General features: G+C 46.6%; 1 protein-coding gene, 1 long non-coding RNA gene and 1 pseudogene across 2 annotated transcripts; 2 read left to right on the forward strand and 1 right to left on the reverse strand.

Annotated features, from left to right (window-relative positions):
• Positions 1 to 2,928: 2,928 nt before the first annotated feature.
• LOC144111245 (uncharacterized) lies at positions 2,929 to 9,775 on the forward strand. The gene is made up of 2 exons (XM_077644465.1): positions 2,929 to 3,125; positions 9,250 to 9,775. The coding sequence occupies exons 1-2, from the start codon at positions 2,970 to 2,972 to the stop codon at positions 9,412 to 9,414; spliced, it is 321 nt and encodes a 106-aa protein (XP_077500591.1). The 5' UTR covers positions 2,929 to 2,969; the 3' UTR covers positions 9,415 to 9,775.
• Positions 3,926 to 6,987, forward strand: LOC144110795 (uncharacterized; annotated as a pseudogene).
• A 2,394-nt stretch (positions 9,776 to 12,169) lies between the features above and the next one.
• On the reverse strand, positions 12,170 to 18,782 carry LOC144109477 (uncharacterized). The gene is made up of 4 exons (XR_013309606.1): positions 18,531 to 18,782; positions 15,276 to 15,315; positions 13,657 to 13,830; positions 12,170 to 12,346 (listed from the first exon to the last, which is right to left on the reverse strand). It is a non-coding gene; the product is annotated as an uncharacterized LOC144109477 (long non-coding RNA).
• Positions 18,783 to 19,072: the final 290 nt, after the last annotated feature.

The following is a 19,072-nucleotide window of genomic DNA, read 5'->3' on the forward strand; positions in this document are numbered from 1 at the left end:
AGTCGAAGTGAACCGTTCTGTACCTTCTGCGTGGGCTGTCTGCTGCACGGTAGCAGGTTCTAGGCGGTTGATCGTGACATCATGACAGCATGTCAACGGCATTGGTTGGAGCGCGTACTTTCCGGGGCATTGGCGACTTCTTTTATTATATTGCCGATTTGCTGTAGGGAAGAAAACAGCAAGCGGGGATATGGTTCAGCATCATCAGCCTGACGACGCGCACTGCAGCGCAAATGCCCCTCCCATTGCTCTCCAGGTAGACGTGTCCTGTGACAGCGGCGGCCACTGAATCCCCCGCAATATTCTTAAAATCTCATCCGTCCACCTAAGTTGCTGCCGTCCCCTACTACTGTTAGCACGGCAAAGCTGTCTGATCATACCAGTTGCAAAACTGCACTTCAAAGTATCGGCCCAGTGACCACTTCGCGAAGGTTATCAGACAAGCGCCAGCTATGAGCGGGAATTAAAAACTGTTTTGCCTTTTTTCCCTCTCAAACCCAACAGTTCTGGGCAACATAGCATACATTTTTCAACGGCCGGGAAGGAGTTTATGATAGCAATTTTTTCTATATATTGTAAGATTTCACTATAACAAGGAATATGCCCGCACATCTCCCGTCGGCAGGCTTTAATTTTTTTGTTATTTACCTTATGTTAAACTCAAAAGCGTTTCCGATTGGTTTTCTATGGCAGTCTTAATTGCTCGGTCTGAGCGATGGAAACATTATAAAAGAAAGATTTTGCTACATATCGGAAGAACGAACAATTACTTTAAATATTTCTATACCAGAACCTTACAGCTTTCCAATATTCAAAATTTTTGTCCAAGAATGCTGGACATGTATATGTTTATGGTTTTGTGGGGTTTAACGTCCCAAAGTGGCCGAGGTTATGGGGACGCCGTAGTGAAGAGCTCCGAATAATTTCGACCTCCTGGGATTCTTTAACCTGCACTGACATCGTGCAGTACACGGACCTCTATAATTCCGCCTCCATCAAAATGCGACAACCGCGGCCGGGAGCGAACCCGCGTCTTTCAGGTCACCAGCCGAGTGCCACAACCACTGAGCCACTGCAGTGGCTAAGCTGTTACAAGTGGGAATTCGTAATGATGCATCTGTTTCAATGATTTCGTAGCTAGGCGGCAGCGCTTCCATCAACCATCTCAGAGCCTGTATCTAGCAGAGTTTACGCTACTGTCCACGGGCGTCGCAGCAATCTTCGGATCAATGGGCTTTGGCTTAATCAGACCGCCGCATTTCAATACACGAGCCCTGTGGGAAGTTATGGAAATCAAAGAACTCTTAGGAGACGGCGAAGCGCCAGAAGAAGAGAAAGGCGCTGCTAGTGGAAATGCGTCACGCAGGCTTCCGGTAGAAATCCGCCGGTTTGGGTAAAGCAGTCCGAAATGCTCCGTTTTAGCGCCTTGGTTTTTCCACTGCTGCCAGCTTGCCGTCGGGAAACAGGACCTGCACTCACGATCGGCTACTGGAATAGCCTGGCTCCGAAAAGGGATAAAACTTGATTCAGAATTTCTTAGAATCCGACGCTGAAATTAAATGTTAAGTTCCACCCGACAACAACACTGTCCGCAGGAGGTCCTGTACCACCAGAAGCGTTTCAACGACATCACGATCCTGGCGAGGCTGGGCAACCTGACCGACATGACCGGATCGCTGCCGGACAACTGGCTCGCCGCGGCCAGGGTGGTGCGGGTGCTTGCGGACGAGGCGAAGCAGGACCTGCTCACGGGCTACATCTGGCGCCTGCGCACCTCGACGGGCTACTTCGCCTTCGACCCGTTACTGCACGTGCTGCGCGCTCCGCCGCTGTACGCCGAACTTCCGCTCTTCGGCGGGGACCTGGCGACCGCGGCGGCCAACTACGGCGCCCTGGGAACGGTCATCGGGGCCGCGGCCGTGAGGCTCATCATTGAGAAGGTCTCTTTAACACCGCAAACGCAATGAAGCGAAATCATCATCAGCCTGACTACGCCCACTGCAGGGCAAAGGCCTCTCCCATGTCTCTCCTTAGAGGCCCGTGTGCTGTGCGATTTCTGTGCACGTTCAAGAACACCAGGTGGTCGAAATTTCCGGAGCCCTCCACTACGGCGTCTCTCATGGCCTGAGTCGCTTTGGGACGTTAAGCCTCCATAAAAACATACATTTCCCTAGGTAGGAAGAACACTACTTAGAGTGAAAGTGGCCGCTGCTGGGGAATAACATGGTTTGCTGGGTCCAAAATGGGCGAGCCGTAGCCCACCGCCTTTGGTCGCACACCCATTTCGACCTCGCAAGTTGCATGCTTAATTCAGCAGGAAAGGTGAAGATCAAAATTGTGCGTACAATCCCAATAATGTAAAAAACAGCGGCCAACCCTCCCAAAAAAACGTGAAAAAAAGTAATTACCCAACGCGAGGACACAGTCGTGACCCCCCCCCCCCCCCCCGGCAAAGTTAAAACTAAAAAAATCACCTCACATATCGGCGGACACCTGAACCGCGCCGTAAGGGAAGGGATAAAGGAGGGATAGAGAAGAAAGGAAGAAAGAGGTGCCGTAGTGGAGGGCTCCGGAATAATTTCGACCACCTGGAGATCTTTAACGTGCACTGACATCGCACAGCACACGGGCGCCTTTTGCGTTTCGCCTCCGTCGAAACGCGGCCGCCGCGGTCGGGTTCGAACCCGGGAACTCCGGATCAGTGGCCGAGCGCCCTAACCACTGAGCCATCGTGGCGGGTATACAACCTTCGAAGCAAGAACTCGTTTGGGCGCAAGGCCGCTACAGAGGTCAATGTCATGTGCACTGCGTGTGTAGCTGTCGCCTTAACACAGTTTGCCTGGCGATAGCATTGAAACTAAGCGATGTATTGCCTGTCCTGCTGTGCTGCGTTCCACTAAAGCTTCACCGGTACATTCTAGGCCTCGTTCAAGCCCTCACCGGTGTTGGAGGACCGTGTGCGCTGCTTCATGGATTCCTCCAAGGGGCCCGAAGGCGTGCTCGACCCTGTGTACTTGTCGGCGGCAGTGGATCCCGTGTTCAAGGCTTACCAGCACCGGCTTCGCGAGACCACGAATCACAGACAGGACCTCGCTGACTTCCGCCGCGACCAGACTTTCTTCCAGGTAGACGCATGTGGTTGGCCGCTGCGTGCAGACTACGATCTACAGCTTTGACTCGGCGGCTTTGGCGGTCACCTTTCTGTGGGGGCAAAGTGCTGCACGAAGTCAATGCAGGTTGCACACCAAAATGGGGTCGAAATAAGTGCGCAATCCGTTTCTACGGCGGCCGACAATAGCCCGCATAGAGCTTCGGGACGTACCAAGTCAACACCCTCTAGACTAGTTAAGGCCTCCCCATATCCTCCTCTCTTTTGTGGCTACGTCATCACACTACGACGGTCCGGCTCTCGGCGCTTTCGAGGAGAGGCCGTCGTGCCCCCACTCTCTCTGACCGGTCTCGGTGATTTTGGTGCAACAACGCGTGCGCGGAGCAGTACTAGCCGAAGTATCGAATTTAAGAAAACATTTTGATGCTTTTATTACTGCTGTGCTGCAAAGATAAAAATTTTATTTTGTAAAAATTTATAGTTTTTGTGGAACCGCTTATTTTGGAAGGTAATATTGTTTTCTTTTACGTGATTTTGTTATACTTTTTCGTATTCGTTCAGAGTGCTCGGCTGGAAAATGCGTTCGCACTGCGGTAAACATCAGTGGTTCCTTCATTTCGTGAACGTTGTTGCATGTGTTCGAATTTCTGCGTTTCTTTTTTTTTCCCGTGCAGCGTGTGTCACGAAACTCAATGCTGTTTCAGAGTTACCACCTGTACGGTAACGACGTTGGTAACGACGAGGAAGTACGTTGGTGCCGGGAGGTGTGTGTCTAGTTTTTAATAGGCAAACAACAATAGTGTGCAGGCTGTGATAATGCCTCAGCATTGCAGCGTGCCGCGGTGCCGCGGGAACTATGATGGTGGTGAGCGTGTGCGAGTCTTCACCTTCCCTTCGGACCAAGCAAGAAGAGCTCAATGGATTAAAGCTATCCACCGTGCGGTCTTCATTCCAGGAAAGCGGTCGGTGGTAAGGAAACATTCCTTTGACTGTCGTGGTTACGCCTTCGTCAGTTGCATTGTAAGCGCTGCGGGCAGCATGTCGCGAGATAATTCCGTAGTGCTGCCTTTTTTGGACCGGGTAAATCTGTAAAGTCGTAGAGAAATAGTATTGCTGGCATTCAGTTCACACGACATTTATAGAAATTTCTCTCGTACTGTCATGCACCTGTCTGATTTTTAAACTTCAGGTTCTAGAGCTTTTACTGTCTTTGTTTTTTCTTATCCCAGGTCTGTGAGCGCCACTTTAAACCGTCCGACATAGTAAATAGAACAAGCTACACGGATACAAAGACCGGCAAAGTAATTGAAGTGACACTCAAGGTCGTACGGTTACGACCTGATGCTGTTCCAAGCATGCTTCCCGACTGCCCGGCATATCTTTCTGCCCCAAATGCAAGCACGTCTCGAGAGGCCCCAGATGAAAAGAAGACGCGCCGAGAGGCAGCTGCGCTACAAGATGCCACCAACTTGTCTATTGAAGCACACCAGGCTGAAGAGGACCGAAACAAAATTGACAACTTTCAGGCGCTGTTGAAATGCATACCATGTATAAAGGTCTCCAAATTCTGGACGGTTGTTTACCAGCATGACTTTATACTCTTTCTCAATCTGACTGTCGATGGTGCCCCAGCAATCAAAAAGTCAGTTAAAGTCACCGAGGACTTCTCTCTAAAGCTGTATATTCATGATGTCGAGGTCACCAAACTTGATGGCGTGGAGATCATTCCAAAAACTGTGAATGATATTCGGTGCTTAAAAGGTCTGCTGGATGCTGTTGAGAGCTCTGATAAGAATCCTGCCTTCCGCCATCCTGAAGACAAGACTGGTGCAATATTGAAGCTCGTGCTATCTCTTCTTGAAGACGCAACAAATCAAGAAATGCAAGACGAAGATCGGCAAGATGCTTTGATATTTTTAAGAGAACAAGTCTTTCTCCTTTTAAGCAAGTCACCCCGCTACTCTTCAGAGCTGTTGGTATTTTCCTGCCTTCTATTTACCATCTCTCCTCATGCTTATAGGTACTTGCGTAACTACGGAGGTCTCACATTGCCGCATGAGTCCACGATCAGGCGTGTATGCAATGCATATGTTATAAATCCAGCAGCTGAGCAGCAGGACGTTTCTTTCCTGCTTTATGCAAAGAAGCTCGCGAGTGCAATGAAGGATCATGAGAAGACAGTGGTTCTCATGATGGATGAGATCCATCTACAGGCATATTTTGATTACAAGGGTGGCACGATTGTCGGCACTGCCAGCAACACTACAAATGCAGCAAAGACAGCTCATGTCTTTATGATTCAAAGCCTCCTGTCATCACAAAAAAGTGTTGTTCACATTTTGCCAGTAGAACAAATCAATGCTCAACAGCTGAACACTGTTCTCCGCAGCATCATAAATGAGCTTGAAAAGGTTGGGCTTCGCATCATTGCAGTCATCACAGATAACAACTCTATCAATCGCAAAAACAATGTCTCTCTTTGGATTGTCATCAAAAGTCAGCAGCTCCTATACTCACCCATCAGATCCCACTCGTCCTCTTTTTTTCGTTATTGACCCTGTTCACTTGTTGAAATGTATTCGGAACAATTGGATCAACCAAAAGAACCATGGAACCTGCATGTTTTTTCCTTCACTTATGAATTTGGACTCCAGCCCAAAAATTATCACTGCTTTGTTCAAGACCCACCGGGATCTCCACCTAAAAGAACAAGACCACCTTATCAAGGCTGCTCCAACACTGTCGGTAAAGGCCCTCAATCCATCTAATATGGAAAGGCAAAATGTGAAGCTTGCACTGAAAGTGTTCAACCTATCAACCATAGCTGTTCTAGAAACATGCGGTCAACGCTATACACTGCAGCATGCAGCTGGAACAGCGGAATATTTAAAGGTTGTCGAAACCTGGTGGAGGATTGTTAATGTGAAGTCGCCCAGCAAAGGACGCCGGATTCGTGATGACTTGCAGACTCCTATTTCAGAAAAGCTGTGTCCACAAGTCGAATTCCTTCAAACCATCATGCAATGGCTTGACCGCTGGGAGAGTTTGAAGTTTGACAATGGAATTCTCACTCGGGAGACCCACAGTGCCTTGCATCTCACTACGGAAGCCTTGATCAAGATAATAAACTATTGCCTTGAAGACCTTGGATTTGACTACGTACTTCTGGGGAAGTTCCAGACAGACTGTTTGGAGGAAAGATTTGGCAAGTATAGGCAGCTTTCCGGGTCGCAATACCATGTGTCCATCAGACAAGTGTTCGAGTCTGAACGCAAGCTTCGCCTACAAAGAGCCCTGGCGCTTCCAGACATGGATTCAGGGGCACCTGCTGTCAGCATTGATGAGGCGATTCTACAGAGGTTCAGCATTGAAGTAAATGACAAGGACTTCGAAATGAAGGCACAAAATCTTCCAGCCATAACGTACGTGGCCGGATACTGCGTCCATGCAGCACTTAAAAAACTTGCATGCACTGCTTGCCGAGCAAATTTGGTAGAAGATGAGGACGTCATAATTGAGAATGCAGAAATTATAGCGAACATGAATCGCGGTGGGCTCAAGTTCCCCCAACCTGCAGTTGTGAATGCTGTAATGACTGCTGAAATCGCCCTGGACAAGCTGCGAAGTGAAGAGTATGCTGTGCACTTCCATTCTCTAGCGAACCAAAGGCAAGCCCTTTTCACACTGGCTACCAACCTGATAAGAGACGGTGACGGTTTCGACGAATGTGAAAGAGGTCATAGTCCTCACTTGGTCATGATCACATTCTCAGCGCTGCAACAAACATTCTGCTGAAAAACTATTGTAAAAATAGGAACGACAGTATTGTGCAAGCAAAAGTTGCTCAAAAACGGAAGCTTAACACTGTGAAATCTTGACTGTTCTAACTCCTTGTGTTTCACACCTCTGAAAGTTTTCTGAATATTTGTACTCTGTAATAAAGATATCTGTGAAAGACATGAGAGCGCAAAATGGCAGCACGGACGAGTAACGGAACAGGACGAGCGCTGCACTTTCAACTGGATTTATGCAAGGAAGAGCGTTTATATAGCCTCTGCCCTTATCCATGCTCTTAATCGCAGTTGGATAAGGGCAGAGGCTATATAAACGCTCTTCCTTGCATAAATCCAGTTGAAAGTGCAGCGCTCGTCCTGTTCAGTTACTCGTCCGCGCTGCCATTTTGCGCTCTCATGTCTTTCACTAATACGCACCAACAAGCCCAGCTGCAAGTACTTCTTAATAAACATATCCTTTGTATGTAATACAGCTTGCTTCAATATTATAAAATCGAAAGGCATCTGCTCAGTCGATCAGTTCAGATGCCATGCATGAAGCTGTAAGCTGTTCTGAGAGCCATAACTTATGGCAATGTTTTTTTGTGTGTGTTTGCGGAGGGAGGGTGAGTGTTGGTTTGGAAGAAAAAGGTTACAAATAGGAGTCAGATTCCTGGCAAACAGTCGGCTCAAGGTGATATACCACACGGTTCAATTTTTGCCGAAAATAATTTCTAAGTCCGCGTCATGCAACGAGCTATTAACAAAAATAAAGATATATGTGAACGCACAGCGGAATATCAATGCCCCGCAGAAAAAAAGTGTGCTGACTTTCAGGCAATATTAGGCGACAGTAAACGATACTAAATAGCCAACATATATTCATAACCCGGAAACCGCTAACTCAATTTTTAAACCTATTCACCGCTGACTGTGTACCGGAAATGACATCATACATATACGCCAGCATTAAATCATGGGGCCAAAATCTTCATAGGACGATTTCACGTAGCGCTGCAGTTACACAAGAACGAACGAGCGCGCCGCAGCGTCCCTTCATGAACACGAACTCCGGCGCCCGTCGTAGTGTGATGACGTCACGGAGGAGCAGAGAGGCCTTCCCTAGTCTAGAGGGTGTTGACCAAGTTCAGCTTTCTCGGGCAAAAACATTGAAAATTGGAAAAGTTTACGACACTGCTGTAGAAATATTGAAGGTAATAGTCCATTCTGATATGTAGCAATTTTTTTAAAGTGCTTCCATCGATCGCATCGAACAGTTAAGACTGCCATAGGAAACCAATGGGGAACGCTTTTGACAATAGCAAAATCGTCAATAGCAAAAAAAAATACAAGACTGCCGTCGGGTTATCTACGAATATATTGATTGTTCTAGTGAAATCTTACAATATATGAAAATTGCTTTCATACACTGTTTCCCGCTCAAGAATGCTTTTGTCCAGAATTGCTAGCTGGGTATGATTAAATGGAACATGGCGTACTATATACGATGAAAGAAAGGTCGATTTTCACAAGGTGGCCTTAAAAGGCAACTTCGATTTTTTCATGCTCAACATTATTAGGTACTGTTATGAAAATAATGAAAGCATTGGTCCATTCTTCCGTGTTGTAGCAAAATATTTCTTTTAAAGTTTTTTTCATCGCTCGCATCGAGCAGTGAAGACTTCATTCAAAAATCAACTGGAAAATGCTTTTGGCGATGTCAGAAACGTTAATAGCAAAAAAAATTCAAGCCTGTCGACGGGAGATCTGCGGATATATCGATTTATTGTGAAATATTCCAAAATATGAAAAAATTTCGTTCTTATACCCTTCCCGTTGGAGAATAATAATAATAATAATTGGTTTTGGGGGGAAGGAAATGGCGCAGTATCTGTCTCATATATCGTTGGACACCTGAACCGCGCCATAAGGGAAGGGTAAAGGAGGGAGTGAAAGAAGAAAGGAAGAGAGGTGCCGTAGTGGAGGGCTATATATAATTGGTTTTTTGGGGAAAAGAAATGGCGCAGTATCTGTCTCATATATCGTTGGACACCTGAACCGCGCCGTAAGGGAAGGGATAAAGGATTTAGTGAAAGAAGAAAGGAAGAGAGAGGTGCCGTAGTGGAGGGCTCCGGAATAATTTCCGAACCCGACCGCGGCGGCTGCGTTTTTCCTCCATAAAAACGCAGCCGCCGCGGTCGGTTTCGAACCCGGGAACTCCGGATCAATAGTCGAGCGCCCTAACCACTGAGCCACCGCGGCGGGGCACCGTTGAAGAACGCTGTTCCCAGAATTGTTGTGTATGCAAGTCCGCACGATACTCTGCAGAATTCACAGCACTAACGCCTCACTGCTCTCCGGTTGCAGGTCATGTGCTACCTCCTGTGCGAGGGCACGATCACAACGGACGCCTCGATCGCCGAGCTGACCTGCAACGAAGCTGTGAAACACAGTAGCCAGTTTCACAGCACGTTTCGCTGTGCCCCGGGGACGCCCATGCACCCTAGTGGGCAATGCCGCTTCTTCCATTAGCCTCTTGCTTGCGGACTTGAAAGTCGTCATCCTGGTGCTGAGGGCATGAGGACTCCACGGACAAGCTCGGCGCATTTGCCTCTCCTATTTGTTGAGCCTTTCATTTTGTTGTCTATCCTATTCGATTCTTGTAATCTTTCACGTAACCTTATCTCTCATGCCTGCTATTTCTGCCCCAAAGATATACGTGCATGCCGCGAAGATATACAGGGATGTATGTGCTACTTTTTAGATTTCACCATCCTTTCATTGATTCTTTGATTTCTTTCGTTCCATGCAAGGTTGACGTGATTTGAATAACCACAGATTTGTTTTTGTAAGCGATTTGTTTTTTCGTTCCTTTTTTTCTTCTACTGATGCGCCAGCTGTTTTTATCAGCCATTGTTTGTATGCATCTCGCGATGTTGCTTGTGTACGTAACTTTCATGTTGCCTGCTGCCCTGCAATGTAGGGTCCGAGAGGCATGTCAAGCCACAATGGTTCTGGCTTTTTCCCCTCGACCGTCACCATGTGTCCATGGGAAAAATAGAATTAAAAATTTAACTGAATATACGCAAAAAGAAATGCTGATATGGCGCTATGAGGGCACTACGCTATGTTCTGCAGCAAGTCTTTTAGTAATGCGCTAGATGGCTCGACTACTTCTTACAGTAACTGTATGCCCATGTATTACTGGATACGCACGATGCGATGCTTCATCGATAGGTGTGCGAACGGTTAGAGGCCAGTCCCAGATAGTGGAAATCTCTCAATAGTTTTGGACTTTCTGACTCAAGCCTATAAGGAACACAAATACCATGCTCAGTGGGTTTCTAGTGCGCCATGGACGTTCTGGTAACGGTGCGGGATCCCGGAAACTGCCAACACTGTTTGAAAGATTACCGGTGCTGTAGTACACTGTGTACTCGGCGTTCGCGAGTGGCTAAAAGTGGTGTTCTGTACCGGCGCTCGGAGGACTATCGGCGGATGGACTATGTCAGCTAAAGTTTTTTTTTTCTAGTTATGTGTTTGTAAGCATGCGCTCATATTGTCTGGCTCCAATACAGGCCTAGCGTCCGACACCTTCACTCCAACGTTAGTGGTGTGGTGTATCCACGTATTCTATAGCTGACTTGAAAAAAACCAGTCACAAAAGACAAGGGACAAGAGAAGGAGTGTTCACGCCACAACGACTGGACTATCAACTGATATCAGTTGATAGTCCAGTCGTTGTGGCGTGAACACTATATCAGTTGATAGTCCAGTCGTTGTGGCGTGAACACTGCTTTTCTTGACCCTTGTCTTTTGTGACTGGTTTTTTCAAGTTACTATGAACCAACTGGCCCGCATTTCAACCCTTCTGCATTCTATATCTGTTGTAGAGACAGGCACAATACGAAGGCGATCGCTGCCGTGTCGGCCGAAGGGTACCTATGCATCTTTCTTGAGGTGACTGACGTTTGGTAGCTCTCTCGTAAGACACAATGATAGCTGCACAATGATGCCAGCTGTGCTGTTTTTTTTTTCATTTGTTCAGGAGAAATATTGGAAGAGCACTTTATCCTGAGTAGTCTATAAGCCTGAAGTAATCAGCATTAAATTGATTTGGACGGTAAGTTGCGACTGTCGATGGATATCGGAGGAACAGTAATCTGAACAAAAAAAAATGGCGATTGAGGTGAGATGCGGTTCCTGTAACCCCGCTTTAGATAGTTCGGCTGCCATTGTCTATTCAAAGTAAGCTGATTGGACACTGCCGGGACTCCAGAAGCTAATAATTTTGCGTCACTGGCCGAAGATGATGTATTACTCCAGCTGGGCTGAAGAAACAGAACGTTATTATTGTCCTAGCATTTCAAGGTAAAGGGTGGTGAAGAATTTGTAGCTTAGTTCGTCGTCTCTTTAAGGCCATGGACAACACATTACTTTTGTATATGTTTGTCTTTTATGCGACAGAAGCGGAGCGGACAATTAAGAAGTGGCTCGCGCAATAAACGAGACTCGATTTTATATTAAACTTAACCCTCAGTCCGATGTTTTGTCTTCTTTTGGCAGTCCGGCAATAATTTTTTTTTGTATTTTTGTTAAACAGTCTATTGCACAGTAAACCTGTTTGAAGGTGTGGCTAGAGACTCTGACACGTCGGCGTGAAGAGGAAAACATGTGCCGTTGCAGTCAGGCGTGCACTCGATTTATGGAGAGGTCGGTAAAAGAGATGAAACCACGAAGTCTCACTAAGCGTACAGCGCAAATCGCGACATACAGGAAAGAAAGCATCAGAATAGACACAGCGTTTTCTCTCGTCTCGTCTGTTTTCTTCTTTGCGTGTCCGGATTTGCATTGCACGAATCACGTCCATACAGTCCATAAAGGGTCCATACAGTCGCTTGGGCGTCACCTGCCGCACCCTTCCGCAGACAACGACCCGCTTGTTTATCATAGGCTGCTTTACGCCTCATCCTCCATATTATTTGGTGAAGCTAATTCACCAAGTGTTCCTTTAATGCAATTCGCCTGCTGTGCCATGTGAGGTGTCTGTACTAGACCTTCATATATCTCACTCTAAGAACCTTCCTTAATGATGTATAAGTTGCGTGCCCGGCTCCCGACCCAAAGGACAGCTGTTCAATTGCGCTTGACAACCTTTTTTTTTCTTTTCAGCGAAACTGGTTTTCTAAGTTCAGGAAGACTTAGATGTTTAAGTATTAGCAACGCTAGTGCTAGCTTGAATGACAGTTAGCGATGTGCGAGAGAAATAACCAGACCGAAAAGACTGTGCTTGGCAAAAGACGCACACTTCCTTTACTGGCCACGCCCTGATTTAGGAAAGAGAATATTTCCTGTGAGTCCGATGGGTTCCTGTGACGTCACTTGCCCTGACTCTCTGGTCACATTTACGAGACCATCTGTTATTTCTTGCCGTACATCATTCCCATGCCGTACGGAAGACCTCCTGCAAGAAATTGCGCCAGAAGTGGGAATGAGAATGAGAGAATAAGCACTTCAATTCCGAAACTATGGCAGGCAGCTTTACATGGAAAACATAGCGCACAATCACGATGGATGCTCGCGCAGCAGACGAGCACCCGGGTTGTCACGTAAGCAGAACAGCCGAGCAGACGACACGGCAACTGGCAAGCGTTATGTGCACGTGCAGTCTTGGTCAAAAGACTTAAGGCCAAATGCTTTTCACTGCAGCCGCAAAGACCGAATGACCTTGAAATGCTAGGAGAAGGTTTCTTCTTGCGGTAGAGAAGCTCACAGCTTCACTTGCGTTTTGAATGACCCGCTAAACGGAGCATTCTAGGAACATTCATTTCGCTGCAGCTGAACGCCGTGGCCTTAAGACTTTTGACCAAGACTGTACGTACTCTCGTACGCTTCGACACTGCTATCCTGCATGGGACCCTGAAAGACCGTCTGGTTGATGCTGCCGTGATATTTCTAAAGACATTGGAGGGCTGTACATTGTGAGTGTTGTACTTGCCTTCCCACTAGTGTAACTGTTTTCCAACCAGAGAGAGAAAACACTGCCTCTAGATTTAAAGCGGTGCCCTTACTCCCACGCACACCCTCTCCACGTTCTTGCTGACCATAATGGCAGTCATATTGATAACGCCTCCTTAGAGTTTGCCATTATTATGGGACCTAGCATATTGACCCTCTCATCCGGCAACGATCTTTTCAAATAGCATGATTCTGAGCGGTATCTTATGACGCTATTCCAGTGAAAACGACGCTGACAGATAACCTTCCTTAGAAGCACCCAGGGCCTGGAAGTGCTAAATGATTGTCTTGAAACATGATCGAATGAGCGTCGCGGCTTATTAGAGCCGCGAGTATATTTGCAACCCTTTTGTGGCAAGCATTCTTGGAAGTTCATAATGGCAGCGCAAAACTTCAGGACAACATTCCCTCCGCGCTTAATCCTCTTGATCCGGAGTACCCGCACTGAGCTTCCGAATGCTAATATATTGTGTTTGCCTGTACTGTCTCTAAGCAATTCAACGTCACTTTTTGAGCATATTCTTAAGACAAAGAAATTGACGGACGAATACGATAGTCGGTAACGCTGAACTTCGAGCGCAGCTGTTCACATGACACCTGCCACCGCTGGCAGGTGACGTGTTACGTTGCTAGCCGCCCTCCGGGATTTGCTCCTCACGAGTTCGTTTGCCAAGGACGGTGAGAGGTGCACATCGAATTCCGATCAAGAACAACCCGACAGCAATCCGCAGCATTGTTGCTAGTACTCCTACTCACCCATGCCGTAGTAGTCGTAGTCAAGTCCGAAGCCCATCATGCCCAGGCCGCCTAAGCCGTAGCCCAAGCCGTATCCCAAGCCGTAGCCCATACCGTAGCCCATGCCGTAAGGCATACCCATTCCGTACATTCCCAATCCGTAGCCCATACCCCACGGCATCCAACCCTGCAGCGCTGCAAGGAAGTGGAAAGGGTGAGCGAAATGTAATCACAGTTCAGATCGTCACGTCGTTATCGTACGTATTTACGCGTACATAGGCGCTCATAAACCGTTAGTATGTCTTTCTGGTTTGTTGGGTTAGTTAGCTCGTAAAATTTTTCGAACCGTGCGGAGAAATCTGCACAAGTATTTACAATAGGCAGCACACTCAGTACTCAAAACATCAGCCACATACTGACAGTCCAGTGTTGTCCTACTTTATAATTTTTAACTCATTAACAAAGGCTTTCTGGTTCTGAATAATTTGTTTAAAAGTTTTCATAATTTCTACTTAAAAATTTATTATATAGTACAGAACTTCCAGAATGCACTGAGAAAAGTAAATAATGTTGGTGTAAGTTCGAGGAAAGCTTTTGTCTAGCAATGAAGCACTGTTAATCTGTTTTAATAATATAATAGAGCTAGATCGTATTAAGAGCTTCGTTCTAATAAAAACCATAGCGTGTATAAGTGTGTATTTAAAAAATTGTTAATCCACACAGTCACCTACGGCATCTACCGAAGGAAACTGAGCTAATGGTTCGTTCATAATTACTGTTCTATGTGCGAGCACAAGGTTATGCGCATGACGCTTTGTGATAGTCAGCGCTGCCTGAGTGAGACCTACAAACCGAGAGCAACTTTCATCTTTACGCTTCCGAGCCTGGGCGCGACGCGGGCGGAAACTGTTTTCAGTCAGACACTGCAGAGCTCTGAGTTTAAGCATGTCGCCTGTAGGGTTTGTCTGGCTGAGTTAATATGCAATGGAGGGCACCGGTCGAAGTTATCCGGAACACTCCACTACGGCGTCCCGCATAGCCTGAGTCACTTTGGGACGTTGAGCTCCATAAAGCAAATCAGCCTAATTCGCTTGCGCTGTTCCTTGTTCAACGGCAATGGTTTAGATCACGTACAGAAGGATGGCCGCTATGATGATCACTGTTGTCTTCCTGCGGACTACTGAGCTGCTGCTAAAGAAATTCATTGTTGCTTTTAATACATGTGACATATACGTAATAGAATAGACACAAAGCGAACAAGGGAGGAGGAAGCCGCAGGGAACTTGCCAAACTTTCGACAAGAAGACATGCCTAGCAAGCTCCTTGAGGTTTCTCCATCCCGTGTTCACTTTGTGTTTGCAAAAAACCGATTCCACTGCCCTCTCTATACCATATACATAATAGCAGCAATGTCAACCCACGTGATACCTTTTTCTGCGCATCTCAACACCCATGTTTCCTGTCTCTGCTGTATTGAGCTGCTGCTATACAGCAACGGTAGGTCTGTAACATTGGCGAGTCCCACTTTAGCAAGAATTATGCTGCATAAGAGGATTTGCTAGCATTACAGCGGGTCTTTGTACTGAAAACTTTTGCACATGTATAATATGGCGATGTTAGGGTGGCAGAGGGTCGTTTACCTGCAGAGAATACTGCTGTCCAGGTGGTGCTAAGAATGACCTGCAGAGAATAAGAAGGCACACCGAAAGGTGAGAAATCCCTCGAAGACACATTTAACTTTAGTTTTTATTTTTACTCCCATGATACGAAAGCACACAAACGCTGCGCCCGTAGAAACATTCACCTATGAAACCTGAATAACGTTCATCGCCGCATGTCAGGGTCTACATAGCCTGGTAAAGCTCAGTGCTCGATATCCATTTGTTTTTAGAGCGAGTGAAACGTATGGGGTAGAAACTAGAAAGTTCAGAAGAACGGAAGATTGGGCGAGTTAGAAATGCTCCATAATATTAAAACAGCGCTAAGCAACAAGGACGAAGAAAGAAGGGAACACACACAAAGGCGTTGATCTTTGTGCTCCCAAGAGTTGTAAGATTCTCAAGAGTTGTAAGATCAGCGCCTTTGTGTGTGTTCCCTTCGTTCTTCGTCCTTATTGCTTAGCGCTGTTTTAATATTATGTAGAAAATTCAGCCAACGTGGAACCAACGGTGGTTGGCTACACGCCAACCGAAAATACGCTCTTGAGAATCATATCCCAAACATTGACACCATCGCCATAAGCATGTATACGGTTGTGCCTGTGCACAATACAGTAAGAGGGCCAAAGTTTATGGTAGCGCCTGCTCATGTTGTCTGGGTAGCAGGGAAGAACATGGGATAGAATATGCACCCCACCTGCTCCATGCCTAAAAAGAAAAAAATATTGCTATGGCCCGAAAGAATGGACCATTACCTTCAATATTTCCGTAGCAGTAGCTTACAAAAATTCAGTATCGAAATTTTTTGCCTATGAATGCTGTACATGCTCTCAAATCATAAACATTTCCTTTTATTTGATAACAATTAGCACCTGAATGGGATCATACGGCTCGTCGTGAGTCCTTTTAAGTTCCTTGAAAGCACTTAGCATCAACATAAAAGCGTAGCAGTTGCTGTGGTGCTATTGCACAGATGGTATTATCGTTGTAGTAGTCTGTATTAACCCGGTATTAACCTGATAATAACCTGGTATTGGTGGTATTAACCTTCAAATTCCTGGTATTAACCTGGTACTGGTGGTATTACCCTTCCAATTTTTCTACCGGCTGTTTCTCCACTGTAGTGACACTCAGGTGCTAGTTAAAATCGGCAATTTTTTGGCACAGACCTGTGAGCTGGCCGATCTACGCCAGCATGCGCACAATCTCCACAATGGTCAACTGGTGATGTCAGATACTACACAGTCGCAGCTTTCGTAATGTAACTGCACACACATACCCAGCAATTCTGGACAAACGCTTTTTTGAGCGGGAAACCATTCATGAGCACAGCTTTTGTTTCATGTAATGTACAATTTCACTATAACAATCAATATAGCCCCAGATCGCCTGACGGCAGTGCTGTATTTTTTTTATATTCACGTTTTTCCTATCGTCAAAAGCGTTCCCCATTGTTTTTCTATGGCAGTCTTAAATGTTCGGTGCGATCGATGGAAACACCTTAAAAGATGGAATTTGCTACACATCAGAATGAACATTACCCTCAATATTTCCATAACAGTGTCTTACAATTTTGCAATTTTCCAAATTTTTGCCCGATAATGCTCGACATGATGCTTAAAAGTGCTTTGCAACAGATCTAAATGCCCGTGATAGCGATTGCTTTTCTTTAATTAATTTTTGCCCACTATGTTAAATGTGCTCACATTGACTCACAGATCTCTGAAGGTTACAGTACTGGACAAAAAATGACACGCATTTGACCACACTTTACGGATTTCAGGACAGACTGTAAAAGTAGCCGAGAAAAATATTTTGACGTCGGTGAACCTCCTGTAATGGCTACTGCGGCTGCGATACGGTTGTATCATATGACAGAGCAATTTTTATTGCCGTCTCTCAGGTGGATATATCCCCCGAAACACTTCCTGCCCACAACGCCAGTGCCCGAGATGTTTTCATGCTTCCGCACAAAACTGGCTTAATACATTATGTTATGCGCGCTCCACGACTTGTCTGCAGCAGGAAGGAGAGCTTTTGTCTCAAAATTATGTGCATAAACCCTTGTAGAGAAGTTCTGGATGGCTCATTATTTCGTCACATACTGAAGGAGGCATTCAGAGTGAGGAATTATTCTGAGAGCTCAAATATAAAACGAACACACTTCGGTTGAAGGCACACATCTCTTGCTGTCAGCGTACAGCACCTGCATTAGGCTAGGGAAGTTCCCCGTTTTGAATGGTATAAATTTATGAAGAGGCCTGAAAAACTGCCCTGTAAGAGTAACCCTTATGTTATGCCGTCCCCATTTCTTTGTAGCCATTTCTACGCGCTCTTTAAAACTTAATGTTAACCTCCAAAGTCTTATGGGGTTTGTATTAACTTTAAAGTACTGAAACTCAAGATCAATGCGTGTGGCTGCAGGGCAGTCTCTGCAGTAGAATTAATGCTTAAAAGCGCCGATTACCTGAACCTGACACCTCGAGACTGATCTACCCACACCTGCAGATCGACATTGCAGTGATTAAAGCGACACTTGCTTCTACAAGGAAGGCACTTTTGTCTGAGAACCATCGTACTCTGAGAATGATTAACATTCTGTATTTCCTTTCTTTGTTTTGGGCGAACTGCCGACACCAAGATTATGCATGCATTTAGCTCAAAAGCCGCGGGCTCATCGGGCCAGGCTGAAGCCTAACGGCACGGACCGGAAGCTAGTGAACAGCGTCATATGGAGAAGACGTCGAAGCACCGGAGTCAACGAAAAAAGAACTGAGTTCATCCCTGGTAATGAGAATAACGACGTGTCGATCAATTCCCTAGCCGTGCTTGGCAAGTGGAAAGGTTAATCGATGCCTGTATCTTTAAGGGTTTAAGGGACATAACAAACTCATGTCTGGCTATGGCGCATGCTCTGGAAAGCCAGACGACATCCGTTTGTTTTTGACTACCAGTGGGAGGCCGCATTGCTCTGTTCCAACTCGGACACACAGATCCGGGCCCCAGAAGTCGCCGGACACCACGGGCTCATGGCCACTTGATGGGTAATAACCCCACACCATCTGCCACTTTTTCCGATGGAAATAAAGTCTATCCTCCTCCTTACTACTAGGGAACAGAAGTTTAGTAGGCGAGAGACGCCTAAGGCAGTTAAGTCCACTCGGCAAGACCCCTGAGAGATAGCCTTGAGAATACCAGCGTCCCTTCCTCCCCCAACCACCCTTTTTTGTCACGCACCAGCAATGAGGCGACAGTCCTGCAGATCCTCGTCATCTTGAGCGGGCTTTCTCAATTGCCTCCTGTTGTCCTAGGCGTTTGATTTCTCGGGATCCTCTCCCTCCGGGCACGACCTGCACGTCCACGACACGACGGAACTCGAACCTCCGCTAAACACCGCGCGTCTTCTGCGACTCGGAGGGTGCGCGGGATTTTTTCCAGCTTTAAAAACCGCCCTTCGCTCCCCTCTCAGAAGCAGGCTTCGACAGCCGCCTGCCGTCAGTTCTGGAGAAAAAAAGCGGGGTCTGACCGGTGGGCCTGCCGTAGCATTCAGCCGCTGTGAGGGCAGCGAGAACGTTTTCTTTCCACATCTTTCACCCGGGGTCCTTCCACCCTCGTACCCTCTTTTTCAACCATTTCCTTCTGTCTTTCTATCGGAGCCCTTTTAATTTGCCCCGACCTAGCGTGGATCTATGCCCGCTCTTCTTTCCACGAGTTCCCGACGGCGGCCGTGAAAGACCGCGCGGAACGAAAGCTCTCGACTCGTGAATGTGGAACGCGAA

Source organism: Amblyomma americanum, chromosome 11 (genome assembly GCF_052857255.1).
Source record: "Amblyomma americanum isolate KBUSLIRL-KWMA chromosome 11, ASM5285725v1, whole genome shotgun sequence".
In the NCBI taxonomy this organism is placed as follows: Eukaryota; Metazoa; Arthropoda; class Arachnida; order Ixodida; family Ixodidae; genus Amblyomma; species Amblyomma americanum.